This window comes from Bufo bufo, chromosome 5 (genome assembly GCF_905171765.1).
Source record: "Bufo bufo chromosome 5, aBufBuf1.1, whole genome shotgun sequence".
NCBI classification, from domain to species: Eukaryota; Metazoa; Chordata; class Amphibia; order Anura; family Bufonidae; genus Bufo; species Bufo bufo.
The window spans coordinates 461,485,207-461,505,915 of record NC_053393.1 but is presented as its reverse complement, the minus strand read 5'-3'; the positions used below and the strand labels follow the sequence as shown (position 1 = coordinate 461,505,915).

Genomic DNA, 20,709 nt, shown 5'->3' with positions numbered 1-20,709 from the left:
GGTTTTGGGCTGGGTTTGATTAGCAGTATAAAAAGAAAACATTTAAATAAAGACAATCTGTCCCAGGTGTTATGCTGCCCTGTCTTGTGGTAACAGAGACCCTGGTTAAAGGGTCACTTACTATCTTTTGGCCAGGCATTTTCTTGAAAACAGTGTTGAGAATCTCCTGATATTGATTATCTGTGGCTCGTCCCCCAGGGAAGATTGACAACTTTCTTCCTATACTTGCCCAATCAGCAGCTGCAGGGGGGCAGCTGCGAGGTCATGAATACAGGGACTCCTGAGTGTAGGCACTACATTGAGCAGGCACCAGCACTTGTCATATGCTCTTCATGCATGTGACTTGGGTTTTGCTGGAAAAATTCTAAGAAAATATATATATAAAAAAATATATATAGTAATTGACCCAATGTTTTAATAAAGGTCTCTGTCAGTTGTTTATGTTACCCTGAAATATGACATCATAAACTAGAGGCCGATTTAAAGGGGTTGTCCAAGGTATTTTAAAATTAGCCTATGAGCTGGAAACTATAAAATAATGAAATAAGCTATACTCACCTTTTAATTATCCTGCCACCCCAGCACCACCAACTCAGTCCCTGAAAACATCCCGGTCGTCTTCACAAGACTGTTGCAGCCAATCACTGGCGGTCACATGCCATTCATGCACACGTAAGCAGCGCTCATGGATGCAGAAAACACAACCATCCATCACTGGCAACATTTGGTGGTCATAGCTTATGTCTTCCTTCCAACAAATTAATGTGTGCATAGATCACTGAGAACTGTCTCCATAGTGCAGCATAGGATACAAATAAAGAATAATATGGAAGCTCTTGAGTGTGCCTTGTGTATACCTGTTTATCTAAGGTGTCATATATGAGCCATCTGCTGTCTTGTCTCTTTTACCACCCCTTCCCGATATAGTTTCCTAGTACAGTCTTATGTGAAGCCCTGCAACCTACGTTATTCCTCTGGCTCTTTAGAGGCTCGGGGATGTGGGAGAAAGAGTCCATCACACTGTATATGTTCTGTTCCTGAGTCCAATCGAATTGCAGAAAATGACAGATAAGGGACATAGAACTGTTGTATTTTAGTTGTAAAACTCGCCTGACATGCACTGTAGAGTCTGAAGGGGGTTCTGTCAGATATAGCTTCACACTGCTCTATCCTGACTCCTCCTTGTGATAGGTTTGTCCCAGTAGTGTTTCAGAAGCTGGAGGCAGGGCAAAACAGTATAAAGCTACATCTCAAATGATATATTTGAGAATCTGCACTCAGCAGATAGCAGAGAGAGGCAGTGTGAGTCATGAGAGTTTTTTTTTTTATTGTACAGCTAATCACTGCAGGCACTCAACTTCCATATCACTGAAATTCTAGCCCTTTGGATAGGTTGGAAATTATATCTTCAGCAGCACTCTATATATTAGGGAGAGAGTCTTACATGGGAAAAATGAGGGTGGAGATCTATGAGAAGGGGATGTGTGTGAGGATTTGATAGATGATGAATCCTGTAGTTCAAAAAAGCCCCCACACTAAGAGAGACTGGCTTCCTGCCTACACAGGAGAGCAAGCACTGGACTGGTGGCCAGACTATGATCACCTGTCACACCTACCCATAGTGAAAGGTTTTAAAGGGTTGTCCCATCTGGAAATGTATGGCTTATTAATAGGATAATGCCCTATAGGTGCATGTCCCAACTCTGGGACCTGCACCTAAATCAAAGACAGAACCCTGACAGGAATAAAGAGCAGGCCGTACATGGGCGGTGTCCTCTCCTTTTGCTGCTGTTGGACTTCCAAAAATAGCTGAGCAAGCACTTGGCTACTTTCAGAATTCCCATAATAGTCAATGGAGAGGATGCCGTGTATGCACGTCCACCCCATCCATTTGCTGCTATACTATATTGAAATTGCAACACCAAGAAGGAGAAGCCATGGAATTCTGGAAATCACAGGATCAATAGACATGCAAATTAATGTCGGCGCAAATATTTAAATTACGAATATTTATTGCGAATATCGGCACTTCGAGAATTCGCAAATATTTACAATATAGTGATATATATTCTTAATTTTGAATATTCTAGATTTTCTTTTCATCAGCAACCTCCCTTCTTGCTTGTGGGCCAATGAGAAGGCTGCAATGTCTTTGTCTGAGCTTAGCAACATCCCTAGCAACTAGTGTTTATCGAGCATACTCAGCCAAACACCAGTTCGACTCGAGCATCTCGATGCTCGGCACATGGCGGTATTTGGCCGAATACCGCATGTGCTCAGGCGCATGTGCTCGGGCGCATGTGCTCAGGGAAAGATAGTGTGGGGAGTGAATTTTTTTTTTGTAACTTTAAAAACTTGTCAGAGACCCAAAATTCCTTTAAAGGACTATTGTTGTGTGTGGCAGCAGCAATATATATTTTTAGCGCAATCTCCGCTAAATTGCTAAAACTTTACAGACCCCAAATTCCTTGACTGTTGTGTGTGGCAGCAATATCTATTTTTAGCGCATCCTGCGCTAAATAGCATGCATTAGTTAGGCCGCTGCAGACAGCGACATTATCTTCGCTACATCTCCTGTGTAACGTGTGCGCATCCCAAAAATATCTGTGACATCCAGTGTACTTTTTCTGTAGACAGTGTCCGCTGCGGACAGTGACATTACCTGGGGTACATCTCCTGTGTAATTTTTTATTAGCCGCTGGTAACATCAGCGAGATTGTCTGCAGTATTTCTACTGTGTAACGTTTCCACATCCCAAATACCTGTGACATTCCCTGTAATTTTATATTAGCTGCTGCTGACATCAGCGACATTTTCTTCGGTATTTCTCCTGTGTAACGTTTCCACATCCTAAATACCTGTGACATTCCCTCTAATTTTTGATTAGCCGTGTTGACATCAGCGACATTATCTGCTGTATTTCTCCTGTGTAATGTTTCCAGATCCCAAATACCTGTGACATTCCCTGTAATTTTATATTAGCCGCTGCTGACATCAACAACATTATCTGCAATGTATCTCCTGTGTGACGTTTCCACATCCCAAATACCTGTGACATTCCCTGTTATTTTTTATTAGCCGCTGGTGACATCAGCAACATTATCTGCGGTATTTCTCCTATGTAATGTTTCCACATCCAAATTACCTGTGACATTCCCTGTAATTTTTTATTAGCTGCTGGTGACATCAGCGACCTTATCTGCGGTATATCTCCTGTGTCACGTTTCCTCAACCCAAATACCTATGACATTCCCCGTAATTTTTTATTAGCCGCTGCTGACATCAGCGACATTATCTGCGGTATATCTCCACATCCCAAATACCTTTTTTAATTTTTTTGTGCATACACTTACAAATCCAACGCTCCTGTACGTATGACATACTTTCAAGCATATATAACATTTAATATGAAGAAGGCGAGCAGTAAGGGACAGGGAAGTGGCCGTGATGCTTATGGTGCACGCAGAGGTCGTGACCCTGGGCGGGTTGAAACTGTACCTGCTGCCAGAGCACAAGAAAAACAATCATCCACGATACCTAGCTTCATGTCCCAGTTTGCATGGGAGCACAGAACAGCGCTCTCGAAGTCAGACCAGTGCGACCAGTTGGACGGTTGGATTGCAGCAGATAATGCTTCCAGTCGGTTAAGCACCACCCTGTCTACCACCAAGTCCAGTCTCAGTAGCCAAGAGTCTAGTAAACACAGTCCTCACCCTGATCCTCCTTCCTTCCACCATGGAGAGTCTTGGCAAACAAGTGATCCCAAAGTCGGATATTCCGAGGAGCTCTTTTCAGCGCCATTCCTTCATTTGGGCCTCTCGACAAGCCCGCTTGAAGAGGGACAAGAGATCGTGTTCCCTGATTCCCAAACTCTTGAGCATTCACAGTCACAAGAAGATGACTGTGGGGAACGGCAATTAGTGTTTCACGAGGTGGATGATGATGATGAGACACAGTTGCCAATAAGTCAACGGCAATTAGTGTCTCAAGAGGTTGATGATGAGGATGAGACACAGTTGTCAATAACTGAGGTTGTTGTTAGGTCAACAAGTCAGAATGATGAGCAGAGTGAGGAAGTGGAAGAGGAGGTGGTAGACGATGAAGTCACTGACCTAACCTGGGAAGGTGGCAAGCCGAGCGAGGACAGCAGTACAGAGGGGGGGGATATGCAGCCCTGCAACAGGCTGTAAGAGGCAGTGGGGTGGCAAAAGGGAGAAGGCGGGCCACATCAAACAGGCCCGCAACTGTTCCCCGGAGCACGCCCTTGCGGAAATCTCACTTGCCAAGGGGTAGGTGTTCCGCAGTCTGACGCTTTTTTAAAGAAAGTGCGGACGACAAAAGAATTGTAATTTGCAACCTGTGCTATACAAAAATGAGCAGGGGCGTGGACACTATCAACCTTACAACCATCAGCATGATCCGCCACATGGCATCAAAGCACCGTAATAGGTGGATATGTGGAGAGAATCTCTAAATCGCACATCCTCATACCTATGCTTCTGATATACAACTGTTTTCAATTATCAGCATTTCTTATGATAAAACATGGCTATACAGCGATGCTATCAATCATTTGCTGTGCACTATAAAGAGGCAATTAGTATACAGTTTGATCAAAGCGCATAGGCCCACTTACCGCGACAAGGATGCCTCTTGTTTAAGTGGGAACCTACTCTAACCATGGCGCAGAGCCGTGCGGCGACCGACACGCCTCCACACCGCTCCAGCAGGCAATGGGATCCAGCAGCCGCACAGCGGCCCCACTGTACAGTGAGGCCACATGGGCCCCGGGTCCCATCACTCCACCAGCACGGCACAGAAGCAGAGACGGCCGCCGTCCAGCGCCGCATGTGAACTGGTGCAAATGGCTCACCTGTTCACAGCCTCTCAGGAACTCCAACTGAGATGTGGTAGGAATATATAAACCCTTTGCAGACTTCTGCTAATTAAAAAGCACCTGAGCCACATGGGGAGGAGTGCTGATTCAGGGGAGGGGGGAAAAAGAAGTTTATAGCATAAATTGTATGGATATGTGGAGAGAATCTCTAAATCGCACATCCTCATACCTATGCTTCTGATATACAACTGTTTTCAATTATCAGCATTTCTTATGATAAAACATGGCTATACAGCGATGCTATCAATCATTTGCTGTGCACTATAAAGAGGCAATTAGTATACAGTTTGATCAAAGCGCATAGGCCCACTTACCGCGACAAGGATGCCTCTTGTTTAAGTGGGAACCTACTCTAACCATGGCGCAGAGCCGTGCGGCGACCGACACGCCTCCACACCGCTCTAGCAGGCAATGGGATCCAGCAGCCGCACAGCGGCCCCACTGTACAGTGAGGCCACATGGGCCCCGGGTCCCATCACTCCACCAGCACGGTTGTATAACAAACAGTTGTATATCAGAAGCATAGGTATGAGGATGTGCGATTTAGAGATTCTCTCTACATATCCATATAATTTATGCTATAAACTTCTTTTCCCCCCTCCCCTGAATCAGCACTCCTCCCCATGTGGCTCAGGTGCTTTTTAATTAGCAGAAGTCTGCAAAGGGTTTATATATTCCTACCACATCTCAGTTGGAGTTCCTGAGAGGCTGTGAACAGGTGAGCCATTTGCACCAGTTCACATGCGGCGCTGGACGGCGGCCGTCTCTGCTTCTGTGCCGTGCTGGTGGAGTGATGGGACCCGGGGCCCATGTGGCCCCACTGTACAGTGAGGCCACTGTGCGGCTGCTGGATCCCATTGCCTGCTGGAGCGGTGTGGAGGCGTGTCGGTCGCCGCACGGCTCTGCGCCATGGTTAGAGTAGGTTCCCACTTAAACAAGAGGCATCCTTGTCGCGGTAAGTGGGCCTATGCGCTTTGATCAAACTGTATACTAATTGCCTCTATATAGTGCACAGCAAATGATTGATAGCATCGCTGTATAGCCATGTTTTATCATAAGAAATGCTGATAATTGAAAACAGTTGTATATCAGAAGCATAGGTATGAGGATGTGCGATTTAGAGATTCTCTCTACATATCCATATAATTTATGCTATAAACTTCTTTTCCCCCCTCCCCTGAATCAGCACTCCTCCCCATGTGGCTCAGGTGCTTTTTAATTAGCAGAAGTCTGCAAAGGGTTTATATATTCCTACCACATCTCAGTTGGAGTTCCTGAGAGGCTGTGAACAGGTGAGCCATTTGCACCAGTTCACATGCGGCGCTGGACGGCGGCCGTCTCTGCTTCTGTGCCGTGCTGGTGGAGTGATGGGACCCGGGGCCCATGTGGCCTCACTGTACAGTGGGGCCGCTGTGCGGCTGCTGGATCCCATTGCCGGCTGGAGCGGTGTGGAGGCGTGTCGGTCGCCGCACGGCTCTGCGCCATGGTTAGAGTAGGTTCCCACTTAAACAAGAGGCATCCTTGTCGCGGTAAGTGGGCCTATGCGCTTTGATCAAACTGTATACTAATTGCCTCTATATAGTGCACAGCAAATGATTGATAGCATCGCTGTATAGCCATGTTTTATCATAAGAAATGCTGATAATTGAAAACAGTTGTATATCAGAAGCATAGGTATGAGGATGTGCGATTTAGAGATTCTCTCTACATATCCATATAATTTATGCTATAAACTTCTTTTCCCCCCTCCCCTGAATCAGCACTCCTCCCCATGTGGCTCGGGTGCTTTTTAATTAGCAGAAGTCTGCAAAGGGTTTATATATTCCTACCACATCTCAGTTGGAGTTCCTGAGAGGCTGTGAACAGGTGAGCCATTTGCACCAGTTCACATGCGGCGCTGGACGGCGGCCGTCTCTGCTTCTGTGCCGTGCTGGTGGAGTGATGGGACCCGGGGCCCATGTGGCCTCACTGTACAGTGGGGCCGCTGTGCGGCTGCTGGATCCCATTGCCTGCTGGAGCGGTGTGGAGGCGTGTCGGTCGCCGCACGGCTCTGCGCCATGGTTAGAGTAGGTTCCCACTTAAACAAGAGGCATCCTTGTCGCGGTAAGTGGGCCTATGCGCTTTGATCAAACTGTATACTAATTGCCTCTATATAGTGCACAGCAAATGATTGATAGCATCGCTGTATAGCCATGTTTTATCATAAGAAATGCTGATAATTGAAAACAGTTGTATATCAGAAGCATAGGTATGAGGATGTGCGATTTAGAGATTCTCTCTACATATCCATATAATTTATGCTATAAACTTCTTTTCCCCCCTCCCCTGAATCAGCACTCCTCCCCATGTGGCTCAGGTGCTTTTTAATTAGCAGAAGTCTGCAAAGGGTTTATATATTCCTACCACATCTCAGTTGGAGTTCCTGAGAGGCTGTGAACAGGTGAGCCATTTGCACCAGTTCACATGCGGCGCTGGACGGCGGCCGTCTCTGCTTCTGTGCCGTGCTGGTGGAGTGATGGGACCCGGGGCCCATGTGGCCTCACTGTACAGTGGGGCCGCTGTGCGGCTGCTGGATCCCATTGCCTGCTGGAGCGGTGTGGAGGCGTGTCGGTCGCCGCACGGCTCTGCGCCATGGTTAGAGTAGGTTCCCACTTAAACAAGAGGCATCCTTGTCGCGGTAAGTGGGCCTATGCGCTTTGATCAAACTGTATACTAATTGCCTCTATATAGTGCACAGCAAATGATTGATAGCATCGCTGTATAGCCATGTTTTATCATAAGAAATGCTGATAATTGAAAACAGTTGTATATCAGAAGCATAGGTATGAGGATGTGTGATTTAGAGATTCTCTCTACATATCCATATAATTTATGCTATAAACTTCTTTTCCCCCCTCCCCTGAATCAGCACTCCTCCCCATGTGGCTCAGGTGCTTTTTAATTAGCAGAAGTCTGCAAAGGGTTTATATATTCCTACCACATCTCAGTTGGAGTTCCTGAGAGGCTGTGAACAGGTGAGCCATTTGCACCAGTTCACATGCGGCGCTGGACGGCGGCCGTCTCTGCTTCTGTGCCGTGCTGGTGGAGTGATGGGACCCGGGGCCCATGTGGCCTCACTGTACAGTGGGGCCGCTGTGCGGCTGCTGGATCCCATTGCCTGCTGGAGCGGTGTGGAGGCGTGTCGGTCGCCGCACGGCTCTGCGCCATGGTTAGAGTAGGTTCCCACTTAAACAAGAGGCATCCTTGTCGCGGTAAGTGGGCCTATGCGCTTTGATCAAACTGTATACTAATTGCCTCTATATAGTGCACAGCAAATGATTGATAGCATCGCTGTATAGCCATGTTTTATCATAAGAAATGCTGATAATTGAAAACAGTTGTATATCAGAAGCATAGGTATGAGGATGTGCGATTTAGAGATTCTCTCTACATATCCATATAATTTATGCTATAAACTTCTTTTCCCCCCTCCCCTGAATCAGCACTCCTCCCCATGTGGCTCAGGTGCTTTTTAATTAGCAGAAGTCTGCAAAGGGTTTATATATTCCTACCACATCTCAGTTGGAGTTCCTGAGAGGCTGTGAACAGGTGAGCCATTTGCACCAGTTCACATGCGGCGCTGGACGGCGGCCGTCTCTGCTTCTGTGCCGTGCTGGTGGAGTGATGGGACCCGGGGCCCATGTGGCCTTACTGTACAGTGGGGCCGCTGTGCGGCTGCTGGATCCCATTGCCTGCTGGAGCGGTGTGGAGGCGTGTCGGTCGCCGCACGGCTCTGCGCCATGGTTAGAGTAGGTTCCCACTTAAACAAGAGGCATCCTTGTCGCGGTAAGTGGGCCTATGCGCTTTGATCAAACTGTATACTAATTGCCTCTATATAGTGCACAGCAAATGATTGATAGCATCGCTGTATAGCCATGTTTTATCATAAGAAATGCTGATAATTGAAAACAGTTGTATATCAGAAGCATAGGTATGAGGATGTGCGATTTAGAGATTCTCTCTACATATCCACCGTAATAGGTGGGTTGAACAGCTGGGTCTACAATCTGTGTCTGCGGGTCACACCACTGCCTCCTTTTCTCCTGTGTTATGTGCTGGCCAATCCCCTGTCAAAGGCACAGGCCCGCATGCCTCCCGCCCTGCACCTGGACCTTCGCAAGCACCATCAGCGACCACATCCACTTCCGTGTCCCAGCACAGAGTACAAATGTCCTTACCCCAGGCATTTGAACGCAAGCACAAATACCCAGCCACCCACCCACAGGCCATAGCACTAAATGCACAACTTTTTAAATTACTGGCCCTGGAAATGTTGCCATTTTAGCTTGTGGACATCCCTCGTTACACAGTCCCCAGCCGCCACTATTTTTCACGGTGTGCCGTGCCCGCCTTACTCCAGCATGTGTCTCATAACATCACCCGTGCCCTGGCCAATGCAGTTACTGGAAAGGTCAACTTAACCACAGACACATGGACAAGTGCTTTTGGCCAGGGACGCTACATTACATAGTGTGATGGCACACTGGGTGAACGTTGTGGAGGCCAGGAGCCGGTCGCACCCTGGGATGGCACAGGTGCTACCGACGCCAAGGATTGTGGCCCCTAATTCCATCAGGGTTTCCGCCACCACTTACGTTAGTGGCTCCAACCCCCACTCCTCCACTTCCACCTCAGAAATATCCTCTTGCAGCACCAGTCAGCCATCAGTCGGTAGCTGGTAGCAGTCTAGCACTGCAGTGGGGAAGCGTCAACAGGCCGTGCTTAAGCTGATCTGCTTAGGTGACAAACAGCACACCCCCGCAGAGCTATGGCAGGGGATAAGAGACCAGACTGAGCTGTGGCTCTTGCCACTCAAGCTAGAACCAGGCATGGTTGTGTCTGATAATGGCTGTAACTTGGTGGCGGCTTTGGAGCTTGGCAAGCTCAAACACATCCCATGCCTAGCCCACGTCTTCAACTTAGTGGTTCAGAAAATTATCAAAACCTACCCCAATTTGCCTGAGCTACTGCTGAAGTTGCACCGCGTGTGTGCCCATTTCCGCAAGTCATCGACAGCTTCCGCCGGTCTGTCAACGCTGCAGCAGCGTTTACAATTGCCAGCTCACTGACTGTTGTGCGACGTGAGCACACGTTGGAACTCTGCGTTCCACATGTTGGCCAGGCTTTGTGAGCAGCAGGGCAGTAGTGGAATACCAGCTTCAACATGGTCGTTGCCTTTCCAGACAGCTTCCGCTCTTCACAAGCGAGGAGTGGGCATGGATGTCTGACCTCTGTGATGTTTTAAGAAACTTTGAGGAATCAACACAGATGGTGAGCGGCGATAACGCTATTATCAGCATCACCATCCCACTTCTGTGTCTACTCAAACGCTCACTGCTCACAATGAAGGCCGACGCTTTGCATGTGGAAGAGGTGGAAATGGGGGAAGACATTACACAGGGTGATAGCCAGACCACTCTCAGTTTGTCTTTTCAGTGCAAATTTGATGATGAGGAGGAGGAGCAAGAGACAGTTGCCTCCGCAACAGAGGGTAGTACCCATGGAAGTTTAATTCCATCTGTTCAGCGTGGATGGGCCGAAGAGGAGGAAGAGGATGAGGAGATTGAAAGTTATCCTCCTGATGACGACAGCGAAGTCTTGCCTGTTGGGACTTTGGCACACATGGCTTATTTTATGCTAGGCTGCCTTTCCCGTGACCCACGCGTTTTACGCATTTTGGACAACACTGATTACTGGTTGTTCACCCTTCTCGACCCCCACTACAAAGAGAACTTCTCATCTCTCATTCCTGTGGTGGAGAGGATGAGCAAAATGGTGCAATACCAGAAGGTCCTTGTGGAAAAATTGCTCCAAAAATTTCCAGCTGACAACGCTGGCGGCAGAGTATGTAGTTCCTTGGGCAACCGAGGAGGGGAGATGAGGGGAACACACAGCAGTTCCAAGAGAGGCAGGGCAACACTCCAAAGCCTGGAACAGTTTCATGACACCCCACCAGCACCCTCACCCTGATGCGCGGCCTAGTGTCACAAGGAGGGAAAAATTTTGGAAGATGGTGAAGGAGTACGTAGCAGACCGTGTCAGAGTCCTCAATGATCCCTCTGGGCCTTACAACTACTGGGTGTCCAAGCTGGACACGTGGCACGAACTGTCGCTCTACGCCTTGGAGGTGCCGGCCTGCCCTGCCGCCAGCGTTTTGTCAGGGCGGGTATATAGTGCTGCTGGGGGCATAATAACTGATAAGCGCATCCGCCTGTCAACTGAAAATGCTGACAGGTTGACTTTTATAAAAATGAACAAGGCCTGGATTGCCCCTGACTTCTCTATTACACCAGAGGAAAGCGGATGAATATAAAGTCACTTTAAATGTGCTTTTTATAATGTACTGAATACACTGTATTCCCATGCACCCCTTCCACTACAAAAAAGGGTATATGGTTCAATCTTCCTTTTGTCTTCCTCCTCCTCTTCCAGCATACACTGCCTGTCCCAAAAAAAATATTGCCACCTGGATTTAACTAAGCAAATAGGTATGAGCCTCCTATTGGATAATTACTGCATGTGCGATTATTTTTCAGCTGGCAACAAGTTATTTAACCCCAACTGGTGCAATGAGTTGCTTCTCATTTCTTAAAAAACCATGTCGAAAGACACATCTCGTGGTCGTGGAAAAGATGTTAGTCTATTTAAGAAGGGTCGTTGGTATGCATCAAGCAGAGAAAACATCTAAGGAGATTGCAGAAACTACTAAAATTGGGTTAATAACTGTCCATTGCATTATTAAAAACTGGAAGGATAGTGGGGACCCATCGTATTCGAGCAAGAAATGTGGTGAAAAAAAACCCCCTGAATGATCGTGATCAGCAATCACTTAAACGTTTGGTGAAATCAAATCGAAGAAAAACAACAGTAGAACTCAGGGCTATGTTTAATAGTGAAAGTAAGAGCATTTCCACACGCACAATGCAACGGAAACTCAAGGGATTGGGACTGAACAGCTGTGTAGCCGTAAGAAAACCACTAATCAGTGACAATGACAAGATGACAATGCCAGGATTCATCGGGCTCAAATTGTGAAAGAGTGGTTCAGGGAGCATGAGACATCATTTTCACACATGGATTGGCCACCACAGAGTCCAGACCTTAACTCTATTGAGAATCTTTGGGATTTGCCGGAGAAGGCTTTGCGCAGCAGTCAGACTCTACCATCATCAATGAAAGATCTTGGTGAAAAATTAAGGCAACACTGGATGGAAATAAATCTTGTGACATTGCAGAAGCCTATCAAAACAATGCCACAGCGAATGAATGCTGTAATCAAAGCTAAAGGCGGTACAACAAAATATTAGAATGTGTGACCTTTTTTTTTGGGTGGCGACTTTTTTTTTGGACAGGCAGTGTATCAACATGCTTATTAGTCTGCCCTCGCTCCTAATGTTGTAGAGGGTCAGCTTACCTTCAGGCCCTTGCATATAATGTTTTAGAGGGTCAGCTCACCAGCAGGCCCTCACCTACAATCTTTTAGAGGGTCAGCTCACCAGCAGGCCCTCGCATATAATGTTTTTGAGGGTCAGCTCACCAGCAGGCCCTCAACCATAATGTTTTACATAGTCAGATCACCAGCTGGCGCTCACCTACAATCTTTTAGAGGGTCAGCTCACCTGCAGGTCCCTCGCATATAATGTTTTTGAGGGTCAGCTCACCAGCAGGCCCTTGCATATAATGTTTTTGAGGGTCAGCTCACCAGCAGGCCCTTGCATATAATGTTTTTGAGGGTCAGCTCACCAGCAGGCCCTCAACCATAATGTTTTACATGGTTATCTCACCAGCAGGTCCTCACCTACAATCTTTTAGAGGGTCAGCTCACCAGCAGGCCCTTGCATATAATGTTTTTGAGGGTCAGCTCACCTGCATGCCCTCAACCATAATGTTTTACAGGGTCAGCTCACCAGCAGGCCCTCACCTACAATCTTTTAGAGGGTCGGACCACCAGCAGGCTTTTGCATATAAAGTTTTTGAGGGTCAGCTCACCAGCAGGCCCTCAACCATAATGTTTTACAGGGTCAGCTCTCCAGCAGGACTTTGCCCATAATTTTTTCAATGGTTAGCTAAGCAGCAGGCACTCCCCAATAATTTTTTCAATGGTCAGCTCAGCAGCAGGCACTCGTCCATAATTTTTTCGATGCTCAGATCAGCAGCAGGCACTCACCCCTAATGTTTTAGAGAGTCCGCTCTGCAGCAGACCCTCACCCCTAATGTTTTAGATGGTCAGCTCAGCAGCAGGCCCTCGCCCGTAATGTTTTAGAGGGTCACCAGCAGGCCTTTGCTCCTAATGTTTTTGAGGGTCACCAGCAGGCCATCAATCATAATTTTTCAAGGGTGTATGATGCCCTCCTTTATGGGTAATAAAGGGTGTATTGGAGTGCCGTTCCTTGTAATTTTTGGAAGCCCTTTCACTTAGTGCATAGGCTTTATGAGTGTAGGATTCCCACTACCTGAACAATTGTACCACAATGTGAATGAGGCCCTCCATTATGTGATATACAGGTTGTATTGGAGTGCTTCTTCTTTGTAATTCTTGGCAGCACTTGCTCTTTATATACAAGTAAATATACAGGAAAGAATGTTTCCTAACAAATTTTCCTCTAAAATCGATTTTATCTTCAGTTTTGTGCGTATTATTGTCAGTCTGTAAAGGTGGCATACTACTCGGACAACATCGTTCCCAGCAGCGACCTGGGAGTCCAAGATACATCCACGTATTGCGATAAAATTTTCGCATCATTAGTGCCGATTTGCGCAATCGCAAATATATTGGAGCACTCTAACTGCATATAAAGCCATTTTTAATGTTCTGCCGTGCCAACCATTTTATCCAGTCTCAGGAAACTTCTAGCAGCTTGGAAAATGTAGCAAAAGTGACCCATGCCTGTATTTCACGCGCATTACGCGAATATTACATTGCCGATTTTTCGCAATCAAGAAAATAATCTCAAATTCGCGAATATATGATGAATATTCGCTTAAATATTCGTGAAATATGTCGAATTCGAATATAGCCCCTGACGCTCATCACTAATGTAAATTATAAAAATGGAAACAAAATATTGAAAATATTTGTATTTATTCAGTATTGAGTATGAGCGCCATGTGCAGAAATACATGCACTTACACACTTTGGCATGTTATCAATGAGGTTATCAATGGTTGTTTTAGGAATGTTCTGCCACCTTGAATGCACCTGGGCAGGCAAATCATCAAGATCCGCTGCTGGCAGCTCTCTTTGCAGTTGCTAGTCAATGACATCCCAGATGTGCATAATGGAAGACAAACCCAAAGACAATGAGAGCATGTTTAGGCCACACAGGCTGCTCACGGTAGCATGAGCAACATACAACCTGGTGTTGTCTTGTTGAAAAATGGCTCCTGGGACACTTTGGATAAATGGCCGAACCACTAGTTCCACAATCAAATCAATGTAATGCTGAGCTTTTAGTGTATCTGAAATATAGACTAGAAGGGTATGTCACTCCACACCATAACCCCAGAATAGGACAAGTGTGACATTCCCCTACATTTCGCTGTCTACGTGGTCTCCAGACCAATCTCGTCTTTTATTTAATCTGAAACAAAGGCAGGACTTATCATTAAAGAGAATAGACAATGGAACACCTGTAGCTGAATGTTTGGCTTATAGCCCAATGTTGGGCAAACATCTTCTGACGGTTTTGTGTGTCACCGTGGGCTTGGGATGTGATGTCCAATTTTACTTGAAGTACAGAATGGATCACTACACACTCTTCTTCTAATCAGATGATCCATCCACCTATTGCTCTGACTCCAGTTTGTCATTGTTCTCTCTACCACCAGGACACACAGCTGAACTGTGCTCACATCTTGGCCTAGGCAATCTGCCTAGGTCTCTCAGTTCAAGAATTCTGTCCCTCAGTTTGTGACAAGTGGTGATAACTGGGATTTTGACGAACAGGAGGCAACGCACAGTCATCCCACATGACTTGATCTGATTTTTGAAGTTTTATGTGGCTATAAAAACTTTGTTTTTAATCTGGCTTTTACACCCCTCCCACATGCCACAGACTGGAGTTGGGTGTTTGTAAATGTTATCATTTGCAGATGCTCGTGTCACCTTCCACTTCCAAAGTTTCCATAACCTTATGGCTTGTCCTTGTTAATGTTGCATTTTCAATGTTGAGGAGACTTCCAAAAACAGCTGAGCCAGTGCTTAGGAACTTTTGGAAATCCCATGACAGTGAATGGAGAAAGCTGCACATACGCGGTTTGCACAAATTCATGGTGGGGTCCCATTCTTCGAGTAGGAGCCATACGTGTCCAAATAGGACAGCCCCATCTATACAATGTATAATGCATCCATACAATTGAACTACAAAGCTAGCATATTGCTGGTGAAATTGTATAATTTTTGCATGTGTGCTGCTTAAACAGGGCAGAGTAGCAGCTCAGGCAAGATGACTGCCCTCATCATGTACAGAAAGTGGAACACAAAAAAGAATATGTCTCAGTGGTTTTAGTTGGTAATTAAATATAGGAGGTATATGCCCTTTAAATGATTTTATAGTATTTTAAAAAATGCTATACACCCATTATTTTCTTTGCTTTATTAGTCATTTCTTAGTCATTATTTAGCCCTTATAAACATATTCAGCAACCATACCAACAGTACAACTTCAAAAGTTAAATACATTTAAAGGAAAAAAGGAAAACTCCCCATATGCAGCACATATAACATTCCACAGTATGTATGTATGCATGGGCTGCAGCAGTCACTGGGGTAAGAACCTACCCAAGTGACTGCTGCAGCCAATCTCCAGTTTCCGTGGTATACAGCACCAGACTGATGAAGCCATTGATTCGCTGCATCAATCATTAGGCTATAGCAAAGTCCATAAAGACCAACGGGGACCATGGGAGCGGATGCACACTGTGCTGTACACAAATGAGGCCAGAGATTGGGTGCAGTAGTCACTTGGGTACATCATTTTTTTTTTTTGGGTAGGTTATTTTCTTATTTTGTTATTTAGGCTGCAGCGGTATACAGGAAGCAAATACAAAGAGAGGACGGAGGGACAGCACTGGATCAGAGGTGCCATTGGAGATAAAATAATGAAGACTATTAAGCTTAACAGACTCCCAGCAGTTTGGCCCTAAAATTAAACATCCCCTTTAACAGGTAAATTTTAGTTCTTTTGTTTCATGCCATGACCTCCCTATGGCTGATTTTTTATGATCTTGGAAAACTACTCGTTGCTCAGCTGATAAGTCACATGAATGTCTGTGAGGAGCAAATAAACCACACAGAGATTCCAAAAGGGAAACAGCAGAAGTTTTAGTTTCATTCTGGATGTGAAAGGAGAAGAGTGCGACATATTGCTGAAAGTAGTACATAATATATAAATGGACATATTTAAAAAAATTGATGTTAAAAGTGTTGTCCAGGCTTGGAATGAGCCTTCCACTTTTCTTCTGAAACATAACCTGTCTTGCCAATGAGCTGAGTCTTGGATTGCAGATCACCATTCACTTCAGTTAAGCGGGGGTTATAATTCCAGGCACAGCCCATGAACAAGAGGTACGCTGTTTTTAGAAAAAACTGATTATTCATTCTAATCCAGAATAACACTGTTAGGCTACATTCAGACGACAGTTAGTGTTTTGCGGTCCGCAAATTGCGGTTCCGCAAAACACGGATTCCGGCTGTGTGCATTCTGCATTTTGTGGAACGCACAGGGCCAGCCCTATATAGAAATGCCTATGCTTTTCTGTGATTGCGGACAAGAATAGGACATGTTCTGCCAATAGGACATGACCCATGGGAATGCGGACCCAGAAAAAAGGTCGTGTGAATGCACTCTTACTGTGGAAGGTTGATGGAGGCATTTTTCTTTAATAAATAGATTTAGAAGATTGTAATAAAAGTTCAATTATTTTAGAGACTGAATTTGATACAAAATTTGAAACATATTTTCCAACCGATTCAATACCAGATTCTTTTCCGCAAAGAAAGTAAAAGTAAATGTGTTGTCACAAATTAAAAGTAAATACAAAAACCTGAGGTAACCGCACCTTTTATGCTGTAGTAAAATCACTTAGGCCAGTGGCCGGCAAAGTGCGGCTCGCGAGCCACAAGCGGCTCTTTTGATCCTTGAATGCGGCTCTTTGGTTCGGGCTGGCGGGTGGGCGGCCGCGCAGCCATATCGCGCCGCTCAAGCTGCTTGCAAAATGTCCGTCATGCGCCTCCTGCCCCGTCTGTCTGCTCCTTCCACTTTATGTATGAAGCAGGCAGGCAGGGCAGGAGGCGCATGACGGAGGGTGAGATGTCACGCTGCGCACAGCAGCAGAAGACACTGCACCGGCCCCGCCGCAAGTGTCCCTGTCTCCTCCCTTCCCCCCACTAATACATTACTTTACTTACTGGAGGGCACTTATGGGGGATATCTGTGGAGGGCACTTATGGGGGATATCTGTGGAGGGCACTTATGGGGGATATCTGTGGAGGGCACTTATGGGGGATATCTGTGGAGGGCACTTATGGGGGATATCTGTAGAGGGCACTTATGGGGGATATCTGTGGAGTGCACTTATGGGGGATATCTGTGGAGGGCACATATATAGTATCTTATGCTATATATGTGTCATCCACAGATATCCCCCATAAGTGCGTCATCCACAGATATCCCCCATAAGTGCGTCATCCACAGATATCCCCCATAAGTGCGCCATCCACAGATATCCCCCATAAGTGCGCCATCCACAGATATCCCCCATAAGTGCGCCATCCACAGATATCCCCCATAAGTGCGCCATCCACAGATATCCCCCATAAGTGCGTCATCCACAGATATCCCCCATAAGTGCGTCATCCACAAATAACCCCCATAAGTGCGTCATCCACAGATAACCCCCATATGTGCGTCATCCACAGATAACCCCCATAAGTGCGTCATCCACAGATATCCCCCATAATTGCGTCATCCACAGATATCCCCCATAAGTGCGTCATCCACAGATATCCCCCATAAGTGCGTCATCCACAGATATCCCCCATAAGTGTGTCATCCACATTACATCCACATCTGCAGACAAGTTTAATAAAAGTAAAAAATGATAAAGATAAAATGAAATAATAATCAAGATCCAAATAAAAGAAAGTACATATAAAAGTATTCAAAAACACACTCTGGGCTCATGCCCACGAATGTAAGGGCGCCGTGCCTGTGCTGCGGACAGCAATGCACGGACACAGACCATGAGGCAGCTGCATGATGATCGCGGACCCATTCACTTGAATGGGGTTCGCGATCCGCATCCGACTGCCCGCACCGCAAAAAAGTAGCGCATGCTGAAGTGAATGGGTCCAGGATCCGGGATATGAGTGCTACAGTGTGCTTCCGTGGTGCTTCTGGCTGTGCCTCCGCACCGCAAAAAAGTAGTGCATGCGCTACCTTTTTGCGGTGCGGAGGCACAGCCAGAAGCACCACGGAAGCACTCTGTAGCACTCATATCCCGGATCCTAGACCCATTGAAGTGAATGGGTCCTTGATGCGGGCTGCACAGTGCGGAGTGCCTGTGTATTGCTGACCCGCCGTATGCGGCCTGCAATATGGCAACGGCGGGCACACGGTCATGTGCATGAGCCCTAATAGTCCTCACTGATACTGTTGACACAATATTTTAGGTTTTAAAAATGTGGCTCTCGAAGGAAATTTCAATCGTGGTTTTGGCGATATTTGGCTCAGTTGACAAAAAAGTTTGCCCACCACTGACTTAGGCCATCCTTTTGTAGAATTACAGCATACATAATCCCTGATAAAGGAAGACCTGTTGGTGTAAAGCGTCTAGGTTTCAGTGGAGGTGTAAAGAAAATGTCCAATGAGCCCTATTTTTTTATATTAAAAAGGATTCATTCACCTAAGTATATCTTTGTTTTGTTCAAATCTCCATACTCGATTCAGTGCTCCAAATCCTCAGTCAAGACACAGAGGCCCAGATTTACTAATGTGTCTGCACTAAAAATCTGTCTATAAAGTAACACAATTTGGCGCATAAAGGGTTTATAAACTTTTTTATGACATGCTCGACGAAGGGGTGGTGCTTATAAGAAAGGGATGGAGCGAAACGTGAAAGGGGTGTGGCCTAAGATGCGCTATTTTGCAGCAAAATTGCGCAAAAATTCTGCCTTAAAACTGTGCCTTAAAGTAAGTCAAACAATAGTTGTCGTAGAGTCAGAGAAGTGTCTATCCCCGCACCAGATTTATCATCCAGCCTGAGCCCCTGTGATACATCTGGTGCAGGTCTACACAGCCTGTCTAAGCTTACGCCATCTTTACGATTAGAAAAAGAAAATTCTGGCTGCCTGTAGGCATTGGTAGGGAAATTTTAGGAAATTATTGCATACAGTTTATACTGTATACTGAACTTGCCAATAAACAAAATGCAGTCACACTCCTAAGCTCCCACTAAAGGCAGCCAAAGACAATCAGAAATGTATAACAGAACTTAGTCTATGCAGGGAATAGCAAGTGGTATAAAGATTAGGAAATGGTTCTGTACAGAATGCTGAGCTTAAAATGTTTTTTAAAAGAGAACATTTAATTTAAATGTAATTAAGCAAGCATCTCATATAGCACATTTTTTCCAGCTTATATTACTGATGAGTGTATATCAAAGAAAACCGCAAATCATTTCTATTTGTTTATTAAAAATAATTATTTGCATATATCATTTCTATTTATTTATCATCTATCGATGGCTTGATCTATCTATCTATCTATCTATCTATCTATTGATCTATCTATCTATCTATTGATCTATCTATCTATCTATCTATTGATCTATCTATCTATTGATCTATCATCCTTACTCCTGCCTTTGTATAGAAAGTAACAGTAGCATGCTCAAGTTTCAAGAGGTATCTCTTCATACTTATTTATAAAGGCAGAGAACGCGACTGCCCTACTTATAATGATCCTCATTTACGTGTATAGACACACTTATTGACAATTTCCATCAATAAAGGTTGAACTGTTGAGTCTAAGTTGGGGCACAGCATTATTAAAAAGACTTAAACCCAAGCTGGGATTTGTATGACTCAACAGTTTGTCCTCTTTATGCTGTTTGCACTTCTTTATGGTCTTGTATTCAGCAGCAGTGTCTCAGTCGTGACTGCTAGACTTGACTCTCCACACCACCATAGTATGCAGCTCATTTTATATCCAGATGTCACCATCCACTTATCTTAGATTAGGTTATAGTCTGTGCATTCACAAGTTCATAATACTCCCCTCGGTTTGCCAGAAGCTGTTGGTGAGTTCCCTTTTCTATTACCCTTCCGTTTTTCATTACGACAATGAGATCTGCATTCTGGACTGTGGACAGTCTATGAGCAATCATGATGCAAGTCCTTCCCTTCCGTGCTTGATCTAGGGCTTGTTGTACAACCTGACCATGACAGAAAAAGATCAAATTCAAGTTTGACCAGAATAAGTAGAATAGACTATATCCTGTTAATGTTGGGTAATGAGGCATGCAAGAACATTGTAATACAAATGATGTTTTATTCTCACCTTTTCACTTTCATTGTCCAGTGCTGAGGTGGCTTCATCAAGCAGAAGAACTTTTGGAGAACGTATCAGGGCCCGGGCAATAGCGATTCTCTGCTTTTGACCTCCAGACAGTTGAGTTCCTTTACCTCCAACTGATGTGTTATATTTCTGAAAGATGAATGGTACATGTGAGAAACAACATCTTAACAGCACAATAAGGCATCGGGTACTTGT

At 45.5% G+C, this 20,709-nt stretch overlaps 1 protein-coding gene across 2 annotated transcripts in view; it reads right to left on the bottom strand.

Moving 5' to 3' along the window:
* The window catches only part of LOC121002302 (ATP-binding cassette sub-family B member 5-like), a 1,125,761-nt gene that overhangs the window by 998,810 nt on the left and 106,242 nt on the right, over nt 1-20,709 (bottom strand). Inside the window, exons 23-24 of one of the 2 annotated variants that reach the window (XM_040433702.1) lie at nt 20,497-20,643; nt 19,745-20,371 (exon numbers count right to left, since the gene is read on the bottom strand). The exons of the other annotated variant lie outside the window; for it this stretch is intronic. Of the exons in view, the coding sequence (XP_040289636.1) occupies nt 20,174-20,371; nt 20,497-20,643 (345 nt within the window). The 3' untranslated portion in view covers nt 19,745-20,173. Of the gene's footprint in view, nt 1-19,744; nt 20,372-20,496; nt 20,644-20,709 lie in introns of those variants that run through there. 2 annotated transcript variants of the gene reach the window in all.